At 36.8% G+C, this 20,831-nt stretch overlaps 1 protein-coding gene across 4 annotated transcripts in view; it reads right to left on the bottom strand.

Annotated features, from left to right (window-relative positions):
- The window catches only part of HY2 (phytochromobilin:ferredoxin oxidoreductase, chloroplast / phytochromobilin synthase (HY2)), a 181,371-nt gene that overhangs the window by 97,883 nt on the left and 62,657 nt on the right, over positions 1–20,831 (bottom strand). For all 4 annotated transcript variants that reach the window (XM_089800364.1, XM_089800366.1, XM_089800365.1 and 1 more), the window contains exon 2: positions 13,859–13,978. In XM_089800364.1, coding sequence (XP_089656490.1) covers positions 13,859–13,978 — 120 coding nt within the window. The remainder of the gene's footprint in view (positions 1–13,858; positions 13,979–20,831) is intronic.

Here is a 20,831-nt window from a genome sequence, read left to right as displayed (position 1 = left end):
TATCAAGAAATGAATTCTCAAATGAAAAGAGCTTACATGCATGTGCATCACATTGAGAACATCTGGATTGATATGAGAACAAAGCTAGATATAATGAAAATGGACTACTGCAGATTAACCTTATAGCATATAATCGATCTTAACACGTTGGAGATCCCTTCAAATTTCCAAGTCGAAGATGACAGCAACATTCTTGATCCGGAATTTCATCAAGTCAGCTTTGATTAAAGGTGCCCTTTTACTATTCAGTGGTAACAGAAAGGAGGTACACCTATCATGGATAGATTTCAATCCATTTTAGCAAACACCAACAAGTGGCTAAGAATTAAAGGCCTAAAAAAAGTTAATCCTAAGTTGGGTTTGGATTGCGGAAGCTTTGGCCCTCCTGGAAGGAAGTCAAAACTGGAAATTACAGAGAAAGATGGTGCTTCTTTTGATGTGAAGAATTCCCTCAAATTCAAGTTAAAGGGTGGAAAGGGATCTAAGTCATCTCAGATTCTAGAATCAGATGAAGAAAACTCAGAGGAATCGAAGGAAGAATTGGAGACAAAATCGGATGAAGAGGATGAGGATGAAGAAGGGGAAGTCATGATTATATCTCCTCCAAGACCTGCAAAAATGCATGCGCCATCCATGCATGAAGCACCTTTTCTGAATGAAGTAGATGATAATGTGGATTCATTCTCCACTGTCTTCACACTTTCTATTCCAATTTTGGAAGTCAATACAATGGCTCTTCCTATTTCTTATGTTGCTCCTCTCATCCTCGCAAATGAACAATATGAGCATTTGGGAAATGTGTTTGAGGATTTTCCAACTCTTACAAGTGGTCAAGTTTCCCAACTTGATACAACTTTGACGGGTTTTGAGCTTTTTATGACGGAGTCCTCTCGTCATGCTCCTATGCATTCAGCTGTGCAGACTAAATCTTGTTCAATCACGAGGGAGATACAATCTGGATCAATGCCAATGATCTCCACTGTACCTAGTTCCGTAGATGAAAGTTTGAACTTGCCTACATGGTTGAGCAAAACAACAACAAATAGAAGAAAAGTGGTCGTACCTCCAGATAATCTCGCTACCAAGAAAACCAAATCTAAATCTTTAAAAGATAAGATTATTTCAAAGATTTTGGTTGATTCGGATAAAACCAAATTTACAAAAGTTGTTGAGCCACTAGTGGACAAACCTATTGAAGAACTTACTCATTCTTATTACAAGTTCACTAAGGTTGAAATCGGGAAACAGCCACGTCTGGGTTGTTTACAAGATGCTCAAGATGCATTAGTTAATGTATCAAAAAGAAATCATGAGCTATGGGAGAATAAAAATCAACTCAAACAAGAGGTTTCTCGCTTGAACGAGGTCATTTGGCAACAATCTTCTCACAGTACAGTTGTTATGTCTCAAACATCCAAAGAAAGGAAGCTAATTGAAGCCGCCAAGTCTTGGATAGGAGAAATCATCTCTGAAGGAGTTCAATCCATCATGGAAACATTTGTAGTTCTTAGTCGTGTCAAAGAGATGAATGAAATGGAGCGAAACTTGATTTCTTCTTTGACCCAAGAAGCAAATGATTTGAAGGAAATGTAATGTTCCCGAATGGTTTCGGAGATGTTCCCAAAAGTTTCGAAAAATTTCTCAAACGGTTTTAGAGATGCTCCCGTGCTGCGCGATCAATTGCCCATGCTACACAGCCACTTTCCCGAATGGTTTCGGAGATGCTCCTGTGTTGCATGACCTCAGCCCGTGCTACATGGCCTCAACTGCCCATGTTGTGCGGCCACTACGCATGCTGTGCAATGTCAATTGCCTATGTTGCACAGCTACTGCCCATATTGCACGACCACTTTCCCAAACAGTTTCGGAGATGCTCCTGTGCTACGTGGCCTCAGTTGCTCGTGTTGCGTAGTCACTTTACTGAACGGTTTCGGAGATGCTCCAGAGCTATGTGGCCTTAGTTGCTCGTGTTGCACAGCTAATGCTCGTGTTGCGCGGCTACTTTTCCAAATGGTTTCAGAGATGCTCCTAATGATTTCTACTCTAATACCACTGTAAAGTTCCAAAGGCAAGCTCAGCCTGAAGGGGATCTCAACCCAAAGGCAATCTTGGTTCGAAGGGGATCTCAACCCGAAGGGGATCTCGACCCGAAGGCGATCTCGACCCGAAGGGGATCTCAACTCAAAGGCAATCTTGGCCCGAAGGGGATCTCGGCCCTAAGGGGATCTTGACCCGAAGGAGATCTTGACTCGAAGGCAATCTCGGCCCGAAGTGGATCTCGACCCGAGGGCAATCTCGGCCCGAAGGGAAACTCAATCCGAAGGGGATCTCGATCCAAAGGCAATCTCAGCCCTAAGGGGATCTCAACTCGAAGGCAATCTCGGCCCGAAGGGGATCTCGACCTGAAGGCAATCTCGGCCCGAAGTAGATCTCAACCCGAAGGCAATCTCGGCCCAAAGGGAATCTTGGCCCAAAGGGGATCTCGACCTGAAGGCAATCTCGGCTCGAAGGGGTTCTCGACTCGAAGGAAATCTTGGCCCGAAGGCAATCTTGGCCCAAAGGGGATCTCGACCCGAAGGTAATCTCAGCCCGAGGAGATTTCGACCCGAAGGCAATCTTGGCCCGAAGTAGATCTCGGCTTGAAGGGGATCTCAACCCGAAAGCAATCTCGACCCTAAGGCAATCTTGGCCTGAAGTGGATCTCGACTCAAAGGCAATCTTGGACTGAAGGGGATCTCGACCCTAAGGAAATCTTGGCCCGAAGGGAATCTCGGCCCAAAGGGGATCTCAACCCGAAGGCAATCTCAGCCCGAAGGGGATCTCGACCCGAAGGCAATCTCAGCCCGAAGGGGATCTCGACCTGAAGGCAATCTCGACCCGAAGGGGATCTCGGCCCGAAGGAGATCTCAACCCGAAGGCATGTAATGACCCTCTCTATAAAGGCCACAGAAACCCTCAAACTGAACTTAGGAATTTTGTCAAACACTTGGCGTGTAACAGTAACAATATTCAGAATATGGTAATTTCAGATTTGATACTTTCAGAATATAATCACAGAATTACAATATATATAAAGCCTTTGAACGATATTTCAATTACAATGCAATAAATTCTGAAATTATTTTATTACCAATTCTGGACTGATTATTACAATGACTGTATGACAGCAAATTTACCCAAAAATTGACATATATTTCAGAATGCAAGAACTTGGTTTGAAGAACTATGGAAGAACACCACGTTTTGCTGCAGATCGTTGATGAAGACCTCCAACCGCACCCCCAAACTGTCCTTAATTTGCTGCTGCTGCCCAAACTAGCAGGGTCGTACCAGGCCGTACCTGTACGGCTGCTGAAATAAAATAATATTAGGGTTTTGGGACCCCCAAATGCAAGGAAAATGGGCGCCTAGGGTTAGGTAGTAACCCTGTAAAACCATAAAAAATAACTCCAAGGGGTTGAGGAGATATGAACAATTATGTGGTTCCGAACCCTGCTTTGCCAATTCTGAAAATGCACTTATTCTGTCTTCAAACTCTTGTCAAATGCTTCTCCAATGATAGGGCAAATCTGAAATCCTTATTCCAACCAAAAACAAACCCTAACAACGAATTCTCAATAAGCACCAATGAGATGGCTGAATACCAACTCCAATTATGCAACAATTCAGGTGATATTTCACACCCTCAAAGTCGCCAATCCAAGGGAGTGATTCGTTCCCAAAGATCGAATAATTTGCAGATCCAAAGTCCACAAATGTCTTCACAATGAATAAGTAGAAGAGTTCTCCAATCCAAGCATGTCCAAATGAGAGGCCCAGCCCTCTATTTATTCACTTTTCTAAGAAGTTGCTAGAACTTCTAGAAACATCCTTTATAATTTCTCATTATAATGCACTTTTTTATAATAAAGTAATTTTATAAAATAAAAAGTGCAACTCAAATTAAAATTATAACATGTGGGCCCCAATATCACATAATGATAAAATATAACCTCTTAACACTTCTTCAAGAGCAAGATATGACTATCTGATCCGCAGAATTGACTCTCTTTCCTCACCATTTGCCTACGAGAGTCTGGAATAGGCAAATCCATGATCAATGCCATGTCGAACTAAAGAGGGGACATTACAAGGCAATCTCGGCCCGAAGTGGATCTCGACCCAAAGGCAATCTCGGCCCGTAAGGGATCTCGACCCGAAGGCAATCTCGGCCCGAAGGCTCTGATACCACAGTAATGTTCATGTCCACCTCTGAGATAAACAAACAATGAAATAATAGTGTTGCCTTACAAGAGAATGACCGTACACATGAATGGGCAGTCTGTACTATGCTAAGGGAGTGTTTTGATGGTTGTACGAATGGTATTTGGACAAGTCGTACGGTTGATTCAGCAGGCCCGTACGAAGGACATTAGAGGGTCTTACGGTGATTTCAAGCAGGATTGTACAGACTGTTTCAGAGGGTCGTACGGTGAGTATGAGTTGGTTGTACGGATGATTGCAGAGAGCCGTACAGTGCTGGTTGAGCCGTGTAGTATTTGGTGGCTGGAGCTGATGAGATGTGGTATGAATGAAATCGGGTGAATGAATTCAATGCAATCAATATTAAACTCGATCGCCTTTGCCGGAGATATCAATAAAACCAATACACGTACAGAATAAGAATTACCAATTGATATAGATGTAAATATTTGCAAACAATAATGGCACCCCAATTTGCCAGATCTAAGCCGAGTAATACACAGGCAAAATAGGGTGAGGGTTGATTCCCACCGAAACCGCAAGAGCCAAATAGGGAAGATCTTTCACTTCCGAAATGGCGAACAACAAAGAATCCCAACAGGAATTCGCAGTAAATAGAAAATAATCCAAAAGCATACCTACTACTAACTACAAGCCATGCTTAAATACCCTTCGGATAAACATACCGAGGGTTTACAAAAATAGCCGACGGCCAACACCTACAAAACAATTAAATAAAAATAGGTCCAAGATATACTAAATCAATTGGAACTTCTAAATACAAACATTAATAACTTGGGCCCAAATTAATTAAAATTGGGAACATTACAAGAAATCCTCAATGACTAGGATGAAGTTGCAACATTTAATCTAGATGCCTTGGTCTCATGTGACATTCTCCCATCATGTGAAATGTTCTTCAGATTTTAGGGGCTTATTGGCTACAAAGAGGAAACATTGAGAAAGCTGATTACAAAGTTGCAGGCAGCCCTTGGAGATTGTCAAGCACTTGAAAAAGGTGTTACTTATGAATTGGGACAAATGGGATGCCAGGTTTTTGATGAACATGGTAATCTTATTGCAGTTGAGAGGGTAAGCTCAATTTATACAATCAGGATCAATTCTTATGTAGATTCTGAAGACTTTGGTTCGCACACAATGAACAAATTTGTCTTGTATAAATCCTCGACAAAGCACTTGTTAGATTCTTTGGCAAAAAATTCCAAGGTTATACAATCAGCATATGCAGATGCAGTGAGGATTGAAGCCATCTCAAAGACAAAGGAAATTTATGATCTTCCTACAGTGCATGATATCATCATCAAGTTTAGGGCATTGAGAAACAATCTTTAAGATTGTTGTTTTGTTTTTATTTTTGTTTGTAGGTCTAAGAGGATGCATTACATAAAAGATGTAATTACATGTAATGCGAGTTCCATGTGCAGTTGCATGTAACCCTATAATTTCTCTTTTAGTTAGACTAGGTCAAAGTTGGTTGAGTTGCTCCCACTTTTTCTTCCACCTTTTTCTCAACTCCCGTGCCAATATAAAGGAGTGTCCTCCTCATTGTAAATCATCTTTATCTTTATGCAAGAGAGCTCTGGAGAAATTGTGCCAGCAAAACTTTGTTTGTGTAGCACTATTTTGAGAGAAAAGTGAACATAAAGTAGCATTTGAGACTTAACTTTGATTAAGTGAAATTGTTACTTGTGTGAATTATAAGCTTTGTCTATAATTTGTCTAAGTTATCTTTGATTCATGTTATCTTGTGTTCTTGGTAATTGAATATAAAAGAGTTAAGAAGCAATTGGAGCCAGAGCTTTGGCTAAGAGCAATTGTGAAAATATAAAGCTGGAAGCTTTGTCTGTAGCTTATATTTCTTTCTTAATTCGCAAAATAGTTAAAATATCTTTACTTTTGGAAGTCTTTGTGCCCCATTTGTAAAGCTTTTTCATATAGAAGTACGACTGGACTTAGAGCCAAACTAGTACATTTTCAACTAGCTTTTGAGTTAGTGTTAGTTTATTGGTATCACCATTTCCAGCTTTAGATAGAAGTGTAGTTAGAGATTCACTCTGCCCATTACTCGCTCCACGAGCAAGTGGATTCTTTCTTGAAAGTTAAGAAGAAAGAATAATGGTAACACCCCTTTTAGAAAATTTCTTGACTTCTTGGTTACCTTGAGTTGATCCAAGGAACGGTGAGAAAGGGGAGCCTTCCCTTTAAGGTAGGAGAAACTCTGTCTCACACGTTATGGCTAGTCATCCTATTTTGCAATTGGATTTTTACTCAAAACTATCGGTTGCAAAATATCCTCCCAACAGGATGTTAAAAGAAATGAAGAAAACCTTCATCCTTTTATCATCTGAAGTGTGAATTTGAGCAAAGAGGGCAGTTGATAGAGTCAGGCATTGGATGGACAGCCCTAAAAAAAATTTGCATGAACAAGAGGAGTGGCCTCACTTGCTGCAGGATGCAAGTGCAAAGAGAGGACAGCCCATAGTGTTATAAGATATTGGATCACCGGCCCAATTCAGTCTTGACAAGGCAAGCCTCATCCAAATGGTGAGTGATTGTCTCCTCGGCATTTCGGTCATTTGCAATGTTTTTTTCATATTGTTGATATGTAGTTGTTGTCTATCAGGATTTTGCGCCTTTAGCGAGATGTAAAATCAAGCTATCCTATGAATCAGCGAAAACTCTCTCGGGTGGTGGGTTGTCCTAAAACGAGAGAAGAATCTCTGAAAATTAGGCCGGTTCCTAAGTTGTGATCACCTAATCCTAAATTGTACTCGAGATAAGGGTAAGAGATGAATGAATGAATAATTAAAACTAATCTAAGTGAGGTGATACACCGATGGTTATTAATGTAATTTTGATTACTTCAGCACAAACTACGAAAAGACAATTGTTTCACAATACCAGACAATCACGTAATCACAACAGTGTTTCTATGTAAGGATTGGGATCTCCTGCTTTAAAAGGGATACCTAAGTTTCACCATTTTTTTGCAAGAAAACAATAATCACAAACATAGACCTGCAATTACATGTATCACAATTCAAATCTGCAACTAGGAACGTAACTATAATGAAGGCGAACACAACATTAAAGCAAGGAATTCACAAAATTATACAAGAATCTATGATAAGGAACCGTTGTATCTCTATAATCAATGCTGGAAGAATATTCTCTATCACAAGTGCCCTTACAATCAACTCAAAATCTGCAATCTGCAAAAAATCTAAATCCGAAAGGTCCCCCATAATGAGGTGAAAGTACAATATATAGAAGAATAACCCTAACTCGGATTACAAACTCCTGCCTAGAAAAAATCACCAAAAAATGATGAAAACAATGAAATCCTCTGAAAACTGCACTCAACCACCTGCACAACTACTAGATAACTCAAAACTGCCTTTAACTCTCAAAAATCATGCACAAAAACTCAAACTCGGATAAACTGAATAACCCTCAAAAATAGCATGTGAAAATGCTCCAAATTATGCAATATATGCATAAAATAAGCCCTCCATCTGAACTGCATGCATAACTGATGTTAACTACCCCATAAGATGCTAAAAATATCATAAAATAATCCCATTAACGCATGAGAATCTTGAAACGCACTTGACCTCCATAAATATCTCATCTCCAAGTGTTAACTAAACCTCTTCTTTCCCCCGTTTTTAGGCATTTAAAACTTCTTTTTAATTCCCTTTAATTAATTAATAAAATTAAAGGTCTTATAATTATAGCCTTTGAATTTATTAATTTTACAAAAGTTCTTTTATTATTTTTAATTAATATTGATATGTTTTAATAACTTTTATTATTATTATTATTTTTATTTTTTAAAACATATCAGCATTAGTTAAAAATAACGAAAGGAATATTAAATATATTAATAAGTATTATATATATTAGATAAATATTGAGTCATAATTTATTTAATATATATAATATTTATAATATATATCTTTTACTATTCTTAATGTATCTATATGCCTTAATGAATTTGGCATAATACATATAATAGATTTATCCAAAATCTATATGAAGTTAAAAAAAATGCTCAGACTTATATGACCCGGACCCGAAACTCTATTAAAAATAGAAAAGGGCGGATTTATGAAATACTTCCAAAGCATTTGTAAAAGGCATTTTTGGTGTTTTGTTTGCTGCTTTGCGTGAGGAAAAAAAAATGAAAAGGTTTTCATCAAACCCTAGCCGCCATGGATGAATGTCTACAGATTTTCTTCTCTTACTGGTGGGCTTTGGACTGTTTTCCTGCTTGCTTTGACAGCAGTGGTTATTTATATGCGCTGATGGTCGATTTTATCATGCTGGCCGCGAATTTTTCGGGATTTTTCGGGCATTCTCTCTTCCAGTAGTGAGTTTTTTGTTTGATACTGGGCAGTGTTGGCTTTGAATGGCATTCTATTGCTATTGATGGTAAGATTTTGCATCAAATCTGGGCGTGATTTTTGAACTTTATTATGGTTCTTCTCTGTTATGCACGCCATATTCTCATTTCTGGGCATTCATACTTGTCGTGCGCTCCATCATTGTTGTTGGGGTTTCATCCTTGGCACGAGTTGTTTGTGACGTTTTGAGCTTGGGCTCGAGTTGCTGTTGGAGGCCATTTTTCTTTGAATGGCAGCTTCACTGGTTATTTCTCTTGCTGTCTTGTGACTATAGATGCCGTTTTTTGCCTTGTTGGGGTATGATGCTTAAGTGAAAGAAATGGATTTAAAAGCTTTCCTTACCATATTACAGAGGTAAATCTGAAACTTACATATTTTCTTTTACCATTGTAATGTAGAAGCACAGTTATATAAAAAATATTTTCTTCTCCTTATCATATCGTTATTTGGGTTCTTGCATTGCGTTCACTGTCTTCTTCTTTTCTTTTCATCTATCTGAGATTTTCTGCCATGTTTTCCATCATTTTTTGTGTTCAGCCAATAGTAAAAACTCCGTGTCAATCATGAAAATAGACCTTGAAGTCACCCCTCTGATTTTGCAAGATCCCTTAATCCTTTATGATCAGATACTGTAATAGAAGGCCGAAACCAGTATGGCCATTTATGAAGACGAAATTCCCGCAATATGCACATCCTTACAGTTTGAACTTCACCATTGAAATATGTAAGAACTCATTCAAAATATTTCACATAGCGATTTTGACTTGGCAGAACAAGACCCTTCTCTTGTAAAATTTATTAGATGCTGATCACTCTTCTTGGCATAAAAATGAGGTTCAAACCCTTATCTGTTGATATCCACCATTCTGATAACAGAACATTCAGCATGTACACTTCTAGTTTAGCAGCATTCTGTAACTTCCATCGTATTCTGTAGTTTGAAATGATTGATATGTAATTTTGTTCCTTCTGTTCTGAGCATTTGATGATCATTTAAGTATTTATTTTTCTCAGCATGTTGATCCATTACTTATGGAGTTCGAACAGGAGTTCGTGACTCCCATATGTCATATGAAGCTCATAGGTTTTTAGCACTTTTCTTTGCTCATAGAAATTTGATTTTCTTGTGGCAGATTTCCTTTCTCTTCCCTTTGATACAGCACTGATAGGTAATTCTGATCGACCTTATGACTAATTGTACCTGTACTTTTCTTGATATATGCTGAAATATACTTGCAAAAAATAATTGAAATTCCTTTAGCTTCAGATTTTTGAAACCTTTCATGTCCTTCATGATTTGACCGGAAGGTCCCATACTTGAACTTATGTATGCCCCCTAGACGATCTCCTCTCGTGCTTTGTCTTTGTCACTCCTTGATTTGACCAGAAAGTTTCGTACTTGTAATTTATGCACGTCCTTTCTATGATCTCCTCAATGTCTTCAATCAGCTACATTGGTTTAACCAGAAGGTCCCATACTTGTAACTTATGTATGCCCCCTCGACAGCCTCCCCAATATCTTCTGTCTTTGCCCGAACAATCTCAGCCAAAAGGCTTCATGCATGTAATGTACGCATGATCCTTCTATAGCCTCAAGTCTTCATACCTGTATCTGCACATGGAACAAATTCATTAATAAACATGTTTTATTTTCTTCAGATTTTCTTACTGCCTCGCCTTTTAGCATAGTTATCTGGATGACCATTTTGTATAAACAGCAAAGTATAGATGATAGGAAAGTCTTCCATTGCTCAGTTCGTATGAACTGATCCATTTCTTTATTCATTTTTTGCAGGTTTTACTCTCGGATGGAGATGCGGGATCAGCCCTCCAGCGTTCAACGCAACAACTTTCCATTCAGGCAATGGATGCCTTTCCTTTCTATCTCTTTTTCAGTACTTTTCTATTTGTTCAATGTGTTTAATTCAGATATTTATGTTAGGAGCTGAGAGCACTAGTAATATCTGAATGCATTGTATTCAAGTACTGTGTAAATATGAACACTTTGTAAAAAATATTTTTTTAAATACTTGAGTAAAAAGTATTATTTTTTGGTACTTGTATCCTGAAAGTGGTCAATCCTCTTTCTTATGCTTCCTGTACTTTGTTTGCTGCATTCTTTTCGTTCTGTACTATATACTCTCAATAGCTAAACACATTTGGTCATCAGATAAAACATAATCCATTTAGCGTAAAACATAACAATTTAAAAGGCATGTTAAATTGGTAACAGTAGTCAGGTGGCTAGGTAGGTCTGTATAATGTAGTGGTTCTTTTTTTTTTAATATTATCAGTTCTATAGCCAGGGTTTTCCGTTTGTCACTGGGATTAGTCAGATCTTTGGCCATTAATGGCAGTTTTGTAAAACCTCAAAATCTGGTGTTTTTCTCCATTTTTTTGGGATCTGGTTGCATTGTTTAAATCTGTCTGAAAGGACTCTACGTTATGATTTATTTGGGATGGCCGAAGCTGATGAAATTTTTAATTAAAAATTTCAACTTTATTTAATAAAATCAATATTATTACCAATCAAACAAAAAATCATCATGCAATGTAATGTAATAGAGAGAAGTAATCAATCTTGGAACATAATAATTTTGATAGTACAAATGAAGAAGCAGATTTTAGAATCTGGGGACTCTTCCAAGGGCTACTAGGGTTGGACTTTTTGATCAAAATACCAGTAGAATCTTCTCATTTTTTGGTTCAGCAATTTTTTTTGAACTTTTTGTTTATATAATGCAATTTTTGATTGATGAGATATAATATTTCCTCATAAACAAGGGAGGCTAACGTGAACACGTCAAAATGATGATTTCATGTATTACAAGTACCAAAAAATTCAAAATTGTTTAAAAGACCCATAGAAAATGGTGATATGGCAAATGGAAACCAGAGTATGTATCTATATGTATGTCTTCATTTGGGGGGAAGGGGGAAGGAGAGGCCGGAGAGAGAGAGAGAGAGAGAGAGAGAGGGAGAGAGAGAGAGAGAGAGAGAGAGAGAGAGAGTTGCATGTGTATATATATATGAATATCTATATCTACTGAAGATTTGAATCAACCTGAAGTCCATTCAATGAAAGGATCAAAACAGAGATCTCATGCTCATCTCATAACTTCTTTCATTAAGAATATAGGAGACATGAGACAAAAGCGTCAAGTGATCGATTTCATTTCATGATTACAATGCAAATGGAATGCAGAAAGGAACAATTCGATCCAGGAGATCTTATTACTAATTTATTTTTGAGCATTAGATATTAGTATTCCAAGGTGGGGGTGGGGCTCACTGGTATACATTCAAATCTCATTATTTGAATAACTCTCTATTGTTACTGTCTTTAGAACTCCCTTGTCTATCTTAGCCACAAATAAGTGAGTCTGACTAATTGTTCATTGTTTACAAATATGAAATCAAAAAATTTATTGCCAAGATCACATAAATTTATATATCATTCAACACCTTAAACAAAACACGAACAATATATAGTTAGTATTTACAGAGTATGAGTCTACAGAGATTTCGCATCTATCTTAATTAAAACTAAAATAACCATTCAGCACAGCAAGTTCCTATCATTACAAAATACCCCTTTAAAAGGCCTAGAACAATGGCTAAAGTTCACCCAGTCTATCTTCTGATTAATTGATGTAAAATAAGAAAAAAATAGTTTTCCAAAATCCAAGAAATTGCATGTATCCTTGCATAGTAATGTACTTCAATCTAAATAAATTACTTCAGGAATTGATTATGTCATGTAATCTTCATCACTCAGAGCGCAAGAATAGGAACAGAACCTAAAAGCTATGGCTGACCACTTTAAAAGCAATGTAAAAGTAGGCCGATGTAAAGAAATGCAATGTTCTGGAGTATAAACAATTAATACATACAAGATTTACAAAAAAAAAAAGTGAATTTCGAATCCAGATATAATTAAACATCTGTTATTTAATCACCCAACTATAAGAAGTTATTTTATTTTAAGAATCCTTGGCAATAGGAAGAAGTCACACGCTTTTACCATAGGTTTAATCTCTGTATTGATCCATTTGTAAGTAAGCTAATTATGTCATGTAACCTTCATCACTCAGAGCACAAGAATAGAAACAGAACCTAAAAGCTATGGCTGACCACTTTAAAAGCAATGTAAAAGTAGGACGATGTAAAGAAATGCAATGTTCTGGAGCATAAACAATTAACACATACAAGATTTGCAAAAAAAAAGTGAATGTCAAATCCAGAAATAATTAAACATCTGTTATTTAATCACCCAACTACAAGAAGTTATTTTATTTTAACTTGTTAAAGTTCACAGAATCCTTGGCAAAAGGAAGAAGTCACATGCTTTTACCATAGATTTAATCTCTGTATTGATCCATTTGTAAGTAAGCTAAGAACTATATTGAGTTAAGGATTATCTCAGCACAAAGAAAAAAAACATTCCAATGCATGAGATTCAATCGTAAGAAATAAGTGTGAGATGCCCAGTCAATAGAAAAACCATCAAGGATCATTAATTGCTAAAAGATGAAATACCATGATACAATATGGAAGGAAATTTCATAACCTGTAAACAATGGTAACACCACTTTAACAACTAAATCAGTTAATTACAAACATACAAGCTATGAAGGCATTTTAAACAAGAAAACTGTTAAACTTTACAAACACAAGTATACTAAACTCGTAATGTAATTAGCAAGAAAACAAACTGAACATTCAAAAGAAATTTGAATTGAATGGCAGCCACGGCTCATATGCAAAATAATCTATCCTTAAGCCTCCAAAAAATACTTTGAATTCACCAAATAACAAAGGAAATAGGTAAAGTGTTCAAATAGTTGATTTCATAACCACTGCCCAAAACATATAAACTACCATATCCAAAATAAGCACATTATTTATTACCAGATTTTCTAGAGAGAATAAGCTCAACCTAGAGTTCATAAGCACTCATCCTCAAATGAATTCTTTACCTCTACTTAAATCTGAATTGAGATTTATTGTACACTACAAAGTTGACAATAAGTCATTATCTCTGCAAAAAAGAGGTATACCACAAACACTTCATTTACAACCATGTTTCTTTTACATAATTGTCTTTTATTTATTGAGTTTGATCATGTTGCCGAACAGAAACTAAAGCAAAAGAACCACTACAACTGAGTGTTAAATCCAAGACGCACCTTCATCGAATCATCGCCACTGATTAGCAAACTTCGTAGGAACCGGATTTTAGAAGACTGAAATGCCTCAGTACGAAGTGTTGTTTTTCCATCGATAGCTACCATATTTCTAAACTTATCCTGATACTTGGACAGCAAGGAATCCTATTAATAGAGTTTTTGCTACAAGACAATATTAATTTTAGGTCAAACAAAATGTCATGCAGGAAACCATATAGCTAAATGCTCAATTGATATTTGCAAAACAAGACCAGGTTATGCAAGTATCGCCATCAATAATGAAAGCATTCCAAGAGATTTTCCAAGTTTAATTGCTTAACTAAATTAAGTGCTGACTTTCTATTCTTATAGTTGAATCATGGCTTGAAGTAGGTTACCAAGTCTTACACCACTTAAAAATGACTTTCAAAAAAAATTGTTGCATACATCATATATCCATATTATATGCTTGTAAAATACTGAGACACTTTTAAGATAAAAAATGAAGTTATCTTCTTTCACAAGTAGTTATAACAATTTTCTCACACGATATATTTCCATGTATACTATTACTGTGTTTCATATTGTTTGATAATCCCCTCTACTCCACATTATATAGTTAGATAGATATAATCACTCTCAGAAGATCAGCTCAAAAGATACCCCTTTGATCTAATCAATATTTTTCGTGCCTTCTAATCAGTGTAATTTTGTCAAACAGTTGGGATGCAAGCTAATTACTAGTTTCGGATTTGTTCTCAATATGCAGTTCTGATTTTGAATATGCTAACATATGAGAGGAATGAATAACAATAACTAATAATGAGCAACTGCAGTACTAACAGCAATCTGAAATCTCTATTATTTTGACAGCAAAATTATCTTTGTTTATAATAACAATGTTAAATGCAAACTTAACATACCAAATTGCACAGATTACATGAAGGTTGCTTTCTAAACACACTTTCAGTGATTTTAATCCTTCCAAACTCTAGCTGTGGTTCTCCCAAAATGGACCTGAGTTATAATCAGCACACCCACCACTGGTACTACACCAAAATGTTGTTGCTTATGGATGTGCGTTTTCCCTAGAATGATGTTGCAGTCCAAAAATAACACCCAGATTCACTTTCAAAGCAGTTTGAACTTATTTATGTATTTTCAGATTTATATGGCAATAAGTAAATGTAGACCAGTTGATATGATTGCTGCTCAGACTCCTTCAGACCTATGTGGCACTCTTAAAACCTTCCAAACTGATGCTAATCATTACCAGGAACACATTCGTGGCAGTTTAAATCATAGTTCAAATTCTCGACGACAAGTAGCAGATATACCAACTTCTCACGAGATTTTCAGCACAGCGAGAAAACTCAAGGTTTTTGTGCCAGGTTCTCGGCCAAGAAGTTTTAAATTTCTCATCCAGAAAATGGTAACATATCGCCAAGAAATTGCCAACTTAGCGCAATAACTAACTGTTTTCAATACAGGATGCCTAGCAACATACCTAATTTCATTTTATCTTTCATTCTATTGTGCTTGGAAGAGAGAAGAAAGGTTGTGGAGGAGAGAAATAGTGTTTGGCAGCCTTAAAGATAGATTGCAAGTGGATTGAAGCAGATTCAAAGCTCTTTTCAAGCAAGTCCGGATTCACAAGTTTTCTAAATTCTTTTTTATTTCAAGTTAAAAATTGTTTTGTCTTCTCTTAGTTGCATGTAACTCTATTGACTCTAGAATACCATTTGCAATGTCCTCTAACACATTTTAAAGCGTAATGACTAAGATCTAACACCATGTTTTGCAATTTTTCCCAAAAAAATCATTGTTTTCTCAATAATTTCAAAAGCTAACACATTTTTGTTTTTTGCCTTTCAAGTTTCAGCTTGTTTTAAAACTTATTTAAAGCTATAATCTAGTTTAGTTTGTTCCTAAATATGTTTACTAAGATTCTAAATTTGTGGCTTCAATGTATTATGGTAAAATAATGAATTTGTTATTAAAGAAAGATCATGAATGATCTATATATACAAGATATAAGAGAATGTTTCTATAACGAACAGGAGAGAGGAAATAGAAACATTCTTGTAGGGTGGAAAAGAAAGTTTCCATGACGAAGAGGAGTTTATGAAAACATTACAAAACGAGTGACCATTAGAAAAAGATGAAACAGAGAATAAATAGAAGCTATCTAATATCGTAATACCCTCCCTTAATGGTCAATCTATCTTCAAAAAATTAGAAACTTGCATGTCCTCAAAAAGTGAAAAAGGCAACCTCGGGTTGATCATAGAGGTCTAAATGTTTTGCAATGTTGGTCTATGGTTGGGATCCACCCTGCTTCCATTCTTGGATCACATGACCAAATTTGTGGCAATAGTTGCACCAGATTTGCTTCTTCTTGGAGTAATTTTGAGACTAAGTAGATGACTGAGATGAGCCTTTATCCTTGTGAAAGGATTGGGCGGGAAACGCTTGTTTTGAGGAGGATGAAGGAGCACTGCTACCAAACTGGTGTTTCCAAAGATACTGATGTACAAGTTTGGTGCACAGATCTAAGAACTTCATGTCAACATTAGTTGCAATAATGTTGAACATCTCAATAAAATGCTCATTGGACAGAGGTAGGTTTTTTAGAGTAATGACCACCATGTCCTCTTCCTCTATTTTATAGCCAATGGCCTCAAGCTGATCTTTGATGTCCTTAATCTTCAGAAGATGGTCTTGTCAGGACATGTGCTCATCCATAATCATGGAGAATAGTTGATTCTTCAGAAATAAGGTTCTGCTTTTATCTAATGTCTCATGGAGATCGTTTAGTATTTTCCAGATCTCTACAATGGTCTTGTCGAGAGGCACTTAAGGCAACTAATCATCAATAATCTCTTGAGAAGCATCAACTATAGTAGGACGAGTCTCGGTACTCAGAAAAAGCGCCTCAAGGCAAGGGTGCTCAAAGATTTTCATCGTTCTCTACTTTTAGGTACTTGAGGCAACTAATCATCAATAATTGAAAGCTTAATAAGCATAACCGTTTCATGATTACTCTCATCAAATTTCTCTTGAGTAGTATCGACTATGGTAGGACAAGTCTCGGTACCCAAAACAAGCACCTCAAGGCGATAGTACTCGAAGATTGTCATCATTCTCTGCTTTCAGGTGTTGTAGTTATTTCCGTTAAATTGTTGACTGCCTTCTAAGAGAAGATTAGTGAGGGCCATGACACATTTTTGATGCAAAAAACGTAAATATCTGAAAAGGCACGAACTTCGAGACAAATTAACAAAAGACCCCAAAAAATGAAAGCACACCCAAAAGAGAACACGAAAAACTAAAAAAAAATCTAAAATTAGATTCTGAATTTGTTGGCTCAAAAATTGAGGCACGGAAATGATGCACCAAGAAACATCAAAGAGTGACCTAGTTGAGATCTGGAACACCTTAGTTCTAATCTACAATTAAAATAAAATTTCAGTATGATCTGACGAGTAGAAACACTAGCTGAAAGTGCAAGAACTAGAGGCAGTCATGAAAGCTCAGATATTTGGAGAAAAAAATTGGATGCCAAATCCCTAGTCAAATTTGGAGGAAAAAAAGATGCAAATTTTGAATACACTTGGGCAAATATTTCAAAAATTTTAAACTAGTAATTTGAAAAAAGAAATTAAAAAATTTCGAAGAGGCCAAGAATTTTCTCTGATACCATATTATGGTAAAACAATGAATGTGTTATTAAACAAAGATCATGAATGATTTATATATACAGGATACAAGAGAATGTTCCTATAACGAACAAGGGAGAGGAAATAGAAACATTCTTGTAGAGTGAAAAAGAGAGTTTCCATAACGGAGAGGAGTTTATGGAAACATTACAAAACGAGAGACCATTAGAAAAAGATGGAAGAGAGAGTATATAGAAACTATCTAATATCGTAATTGTGTTTTGTATGTGTAGGTTGATTTTACATTAAATGGAAAATATGGATTCTTCTACAACTAGCTCAGTTGCAGCATCTACCAGTGGCCCCATAGGTGCATGTCCATCTGGATTTGTAGGCACGTGCCTTAAAGGGGCTAGAGAGGAGGCATGGAAATATGGGTTCAAAGGAACTGAGTATAATAGTGTGATATGCATAAAATATGAAGAACAAATACGTAAAGGCATATCTCATTTGAGGTACCACCTTGCTGGGATAAAAAAGCATGACACAAGGATTTGTGATGCGACCACTGAGGAAATAAAAAGAGAGATGCTTGCCTTGCTTAGTGCCCAAAAAGAGAATTAGTTGAGAAGAGAGGGATAAATTGGCAATGAGGTCAACCATTTCTAAATCACGAGGTATGTCATCCATTAAGAATAATCACCATTATTAGTTTGGACTTTGGATTATGTTAAACCAATGATCATAATGAAATGATGTAGGTTGTCACTGGGTATCTCAGTCAACCTTGATGAAGAAACAGAAGTTGAGGGCATAGTGGGCTCTCTTCATGGTCCACGGATCCACACACCTACCATGCACTCATCTTCCACTTCCACTGGTCCTAGTAGACCACAGAAATCTTCTCTAGATCGTTTATTTGTGCATAGAAACACCCCTGAAGCACAACCATCACTAGAGGGTACTAGATGGAACAGTTATGTGCATCGGCAAGTTGATATTCAATGCATCGTTTTTTGATTTTTAACATCTCCTTCAATGTTGGAACAAGTCCATATTTTTTGAATTTTTGTGAGTCATTGTACAGTAGCAAGAAAGGGCTACAAGCCATCCACTCATGCAGACTTGAGTGGGAGATTAGTTTAGTTGTTTCAAATCTTAATACTTTTCCAGTTTTACAATTTACTTATTTTTTGTTGAATGTAATTTTTTTAAATCAAAGTTGTGTACTTAATGCCATTTTTTTTTTGTGCTTGCAGATTGCTCAAAGATATTGTTTCGAGGGCTAAAGACGTGGTTGAAGAACAAAAATTACAATGGAAATAGTATGGCTGCACCATACCTTTAGATGGATGGACAAATGGAAGAAATCATACCATCACCAATTTTTTGGTTTCTTGCAAGGATAAAATAAGTATTTCTTATAGTCCTTAAATCCTTGGATTGCCTCAAACAAGGTAAAAATGGTTGAAACTTTGGCTCCAATGCTAGAGAATGTTGGGATGGAGGTTGGGGCTGAAAATAGGGCACAAATAATAACCAACAATGCAGCGGCATACGTGGCAGCCGGTAGGATCTTACAAGAAAAGCATAGCACACTCATTTGGTCTCCTTGTGCAATGCATGTAATTGACCTTCTTTTGGAGGATATAGGGAAATTGGATTGGATGAGACTAGTTATAGAGAATGCAAGGAAGATAACAAAATATTTTTACAATCACCCTTGGGTCCTTCGCTTGATGAGAAACTTCACCCATGGGAAGGAGTTGATTAGACCTGCGGTCACAAGGTTTGCAACAATTTTCTTAATGTTGCAAAGTGTTTTTTCTATGAATACTTTGAGGCAAATGTTTGTGAGTCCACCATGGCTAGAGTCAAGTTATTCAAAGAATTCCGATAGACAAAGTGTTGCACGCATTGTCTTTGACAAGTACTTTTTTTATCTAGCTACAAAAATTGTGGAGGTAACTTATAAACTTCAAAAGTTGAATATTTAAGTTTTTGTATACAATAATCAAGTCTTTCATTATTAATTTATAACCCTACTCTCTAATTAATGATAATCATTTTCTATGTTTCAATTGTAGGTGGTGAAGACCTTGGTTAAAGTTCTCCCCTTGGTAGATGGGGAACAAACCCCAATAGGGTCCTTTTTTGAGGCCATGGATAGGACCAAAGAGGCTGTAAGAAATCAATACAAGGGGAACAGCTTAAAATTTGAGCCCATATGGGAAATTAGAGTTAGGAGGTCGAGTAATCAGCTCCACCAACCCGTTCATGCTGCGGGGTATTTCCTCAACCCTCGTTTCTGCTTCTCTCCATCATACGGGGGTCCCAATGGAGAGATCATGGAGGGCTTCAATAAATCCATGTAGAGGATGGTTCCTGACATTGAGGTGAGAGACCTCATTGTGGCCGAGATGGAAGTGTATCAAAATGCAAGGGACAACCTATTCTCATCAGACATGGAAAAGACAGGTAGAAACACTCACAACCCAAGTACAATATTTGGAATTTGGAGTCTTTCGCATGCATGATAAGTAGATAAATACTAAGCTAAAAAAACTTGTTCTCACCTTGCTTTCTAACTCTTTCATATTTATCTTACAAATGCTTGGTATCAAGATTAGGGTGGAAATGTCCCAAATATGCAAAACTTGCCCTTCGCATCTTACATCACACATGTAGCTCATCCAGTTGTGAGCATAATTGGAGCTTATTTGAAGCTATTCACACCAAGAAGAGGAACAATTTGGTGCATAAATGCCTATATAACCTTCTCTCTGTGCAATATAACCTTAAGTTGTGGATAAGAAAGGTAGAGTCATCACCAGTTGAGCCACTTGATTTGGATGTCATAGATCCTTCTGGTGATTATACAGCACAAGAGCAGCCTCTATTGTTCACAGAGGATGGCATATATAATTTGGAGAGGCAACCTATAGAGGAGGGTTTTGCACTGGGACTAGATGACATTCAGGAGGAGGGCAGTGAGAGTAAGGACACTGGTAGTGAGGATTTAGATGATGTAATGTCCCCACTACAGGGTAGATGTTGACTAGCTCCTTGACAAGCAAACTTGCAACATATGTTAGTACTCCAACAAGAAAACATGTATGAGATTCTAATAGTAAAATGTTATTGAACTTTGTAAATGTATAAAATATAAGATTATAAGTCTCAATCTAATCCCCTTCTTAATGAAAGACTATGATCAGATGCTTAGTTCCTAGGGCTCTAATTAATAGAACAGCTCTCCACTAAGCACCATCTCCTCACATTACTTTCTCTTGTTAAGACCTTATGGATAATCAATCTTGATATATCCATACTTC

This window comes from Cupressus sempervirens, chromosome 9 (assembly GCF_028749045.1).
Source record: "Cupressus sempervirens isolate cs-2001-9-10 chromosome 9, ASM2874904v1, whole genome shotgun sequence".
Taxonomy (NCBI): Eukaryota; Viridiplantae; Streptophyta; class Pinopsida; order Cupressales; family Cupressaceae; genus Cupressus; species Cupressus sempervirens.
The sequence above is the reverse complement of the archived record's forward strand: the minus strand, read 5'-3'. Positions and strand labels throughout refer to the sequence as shown.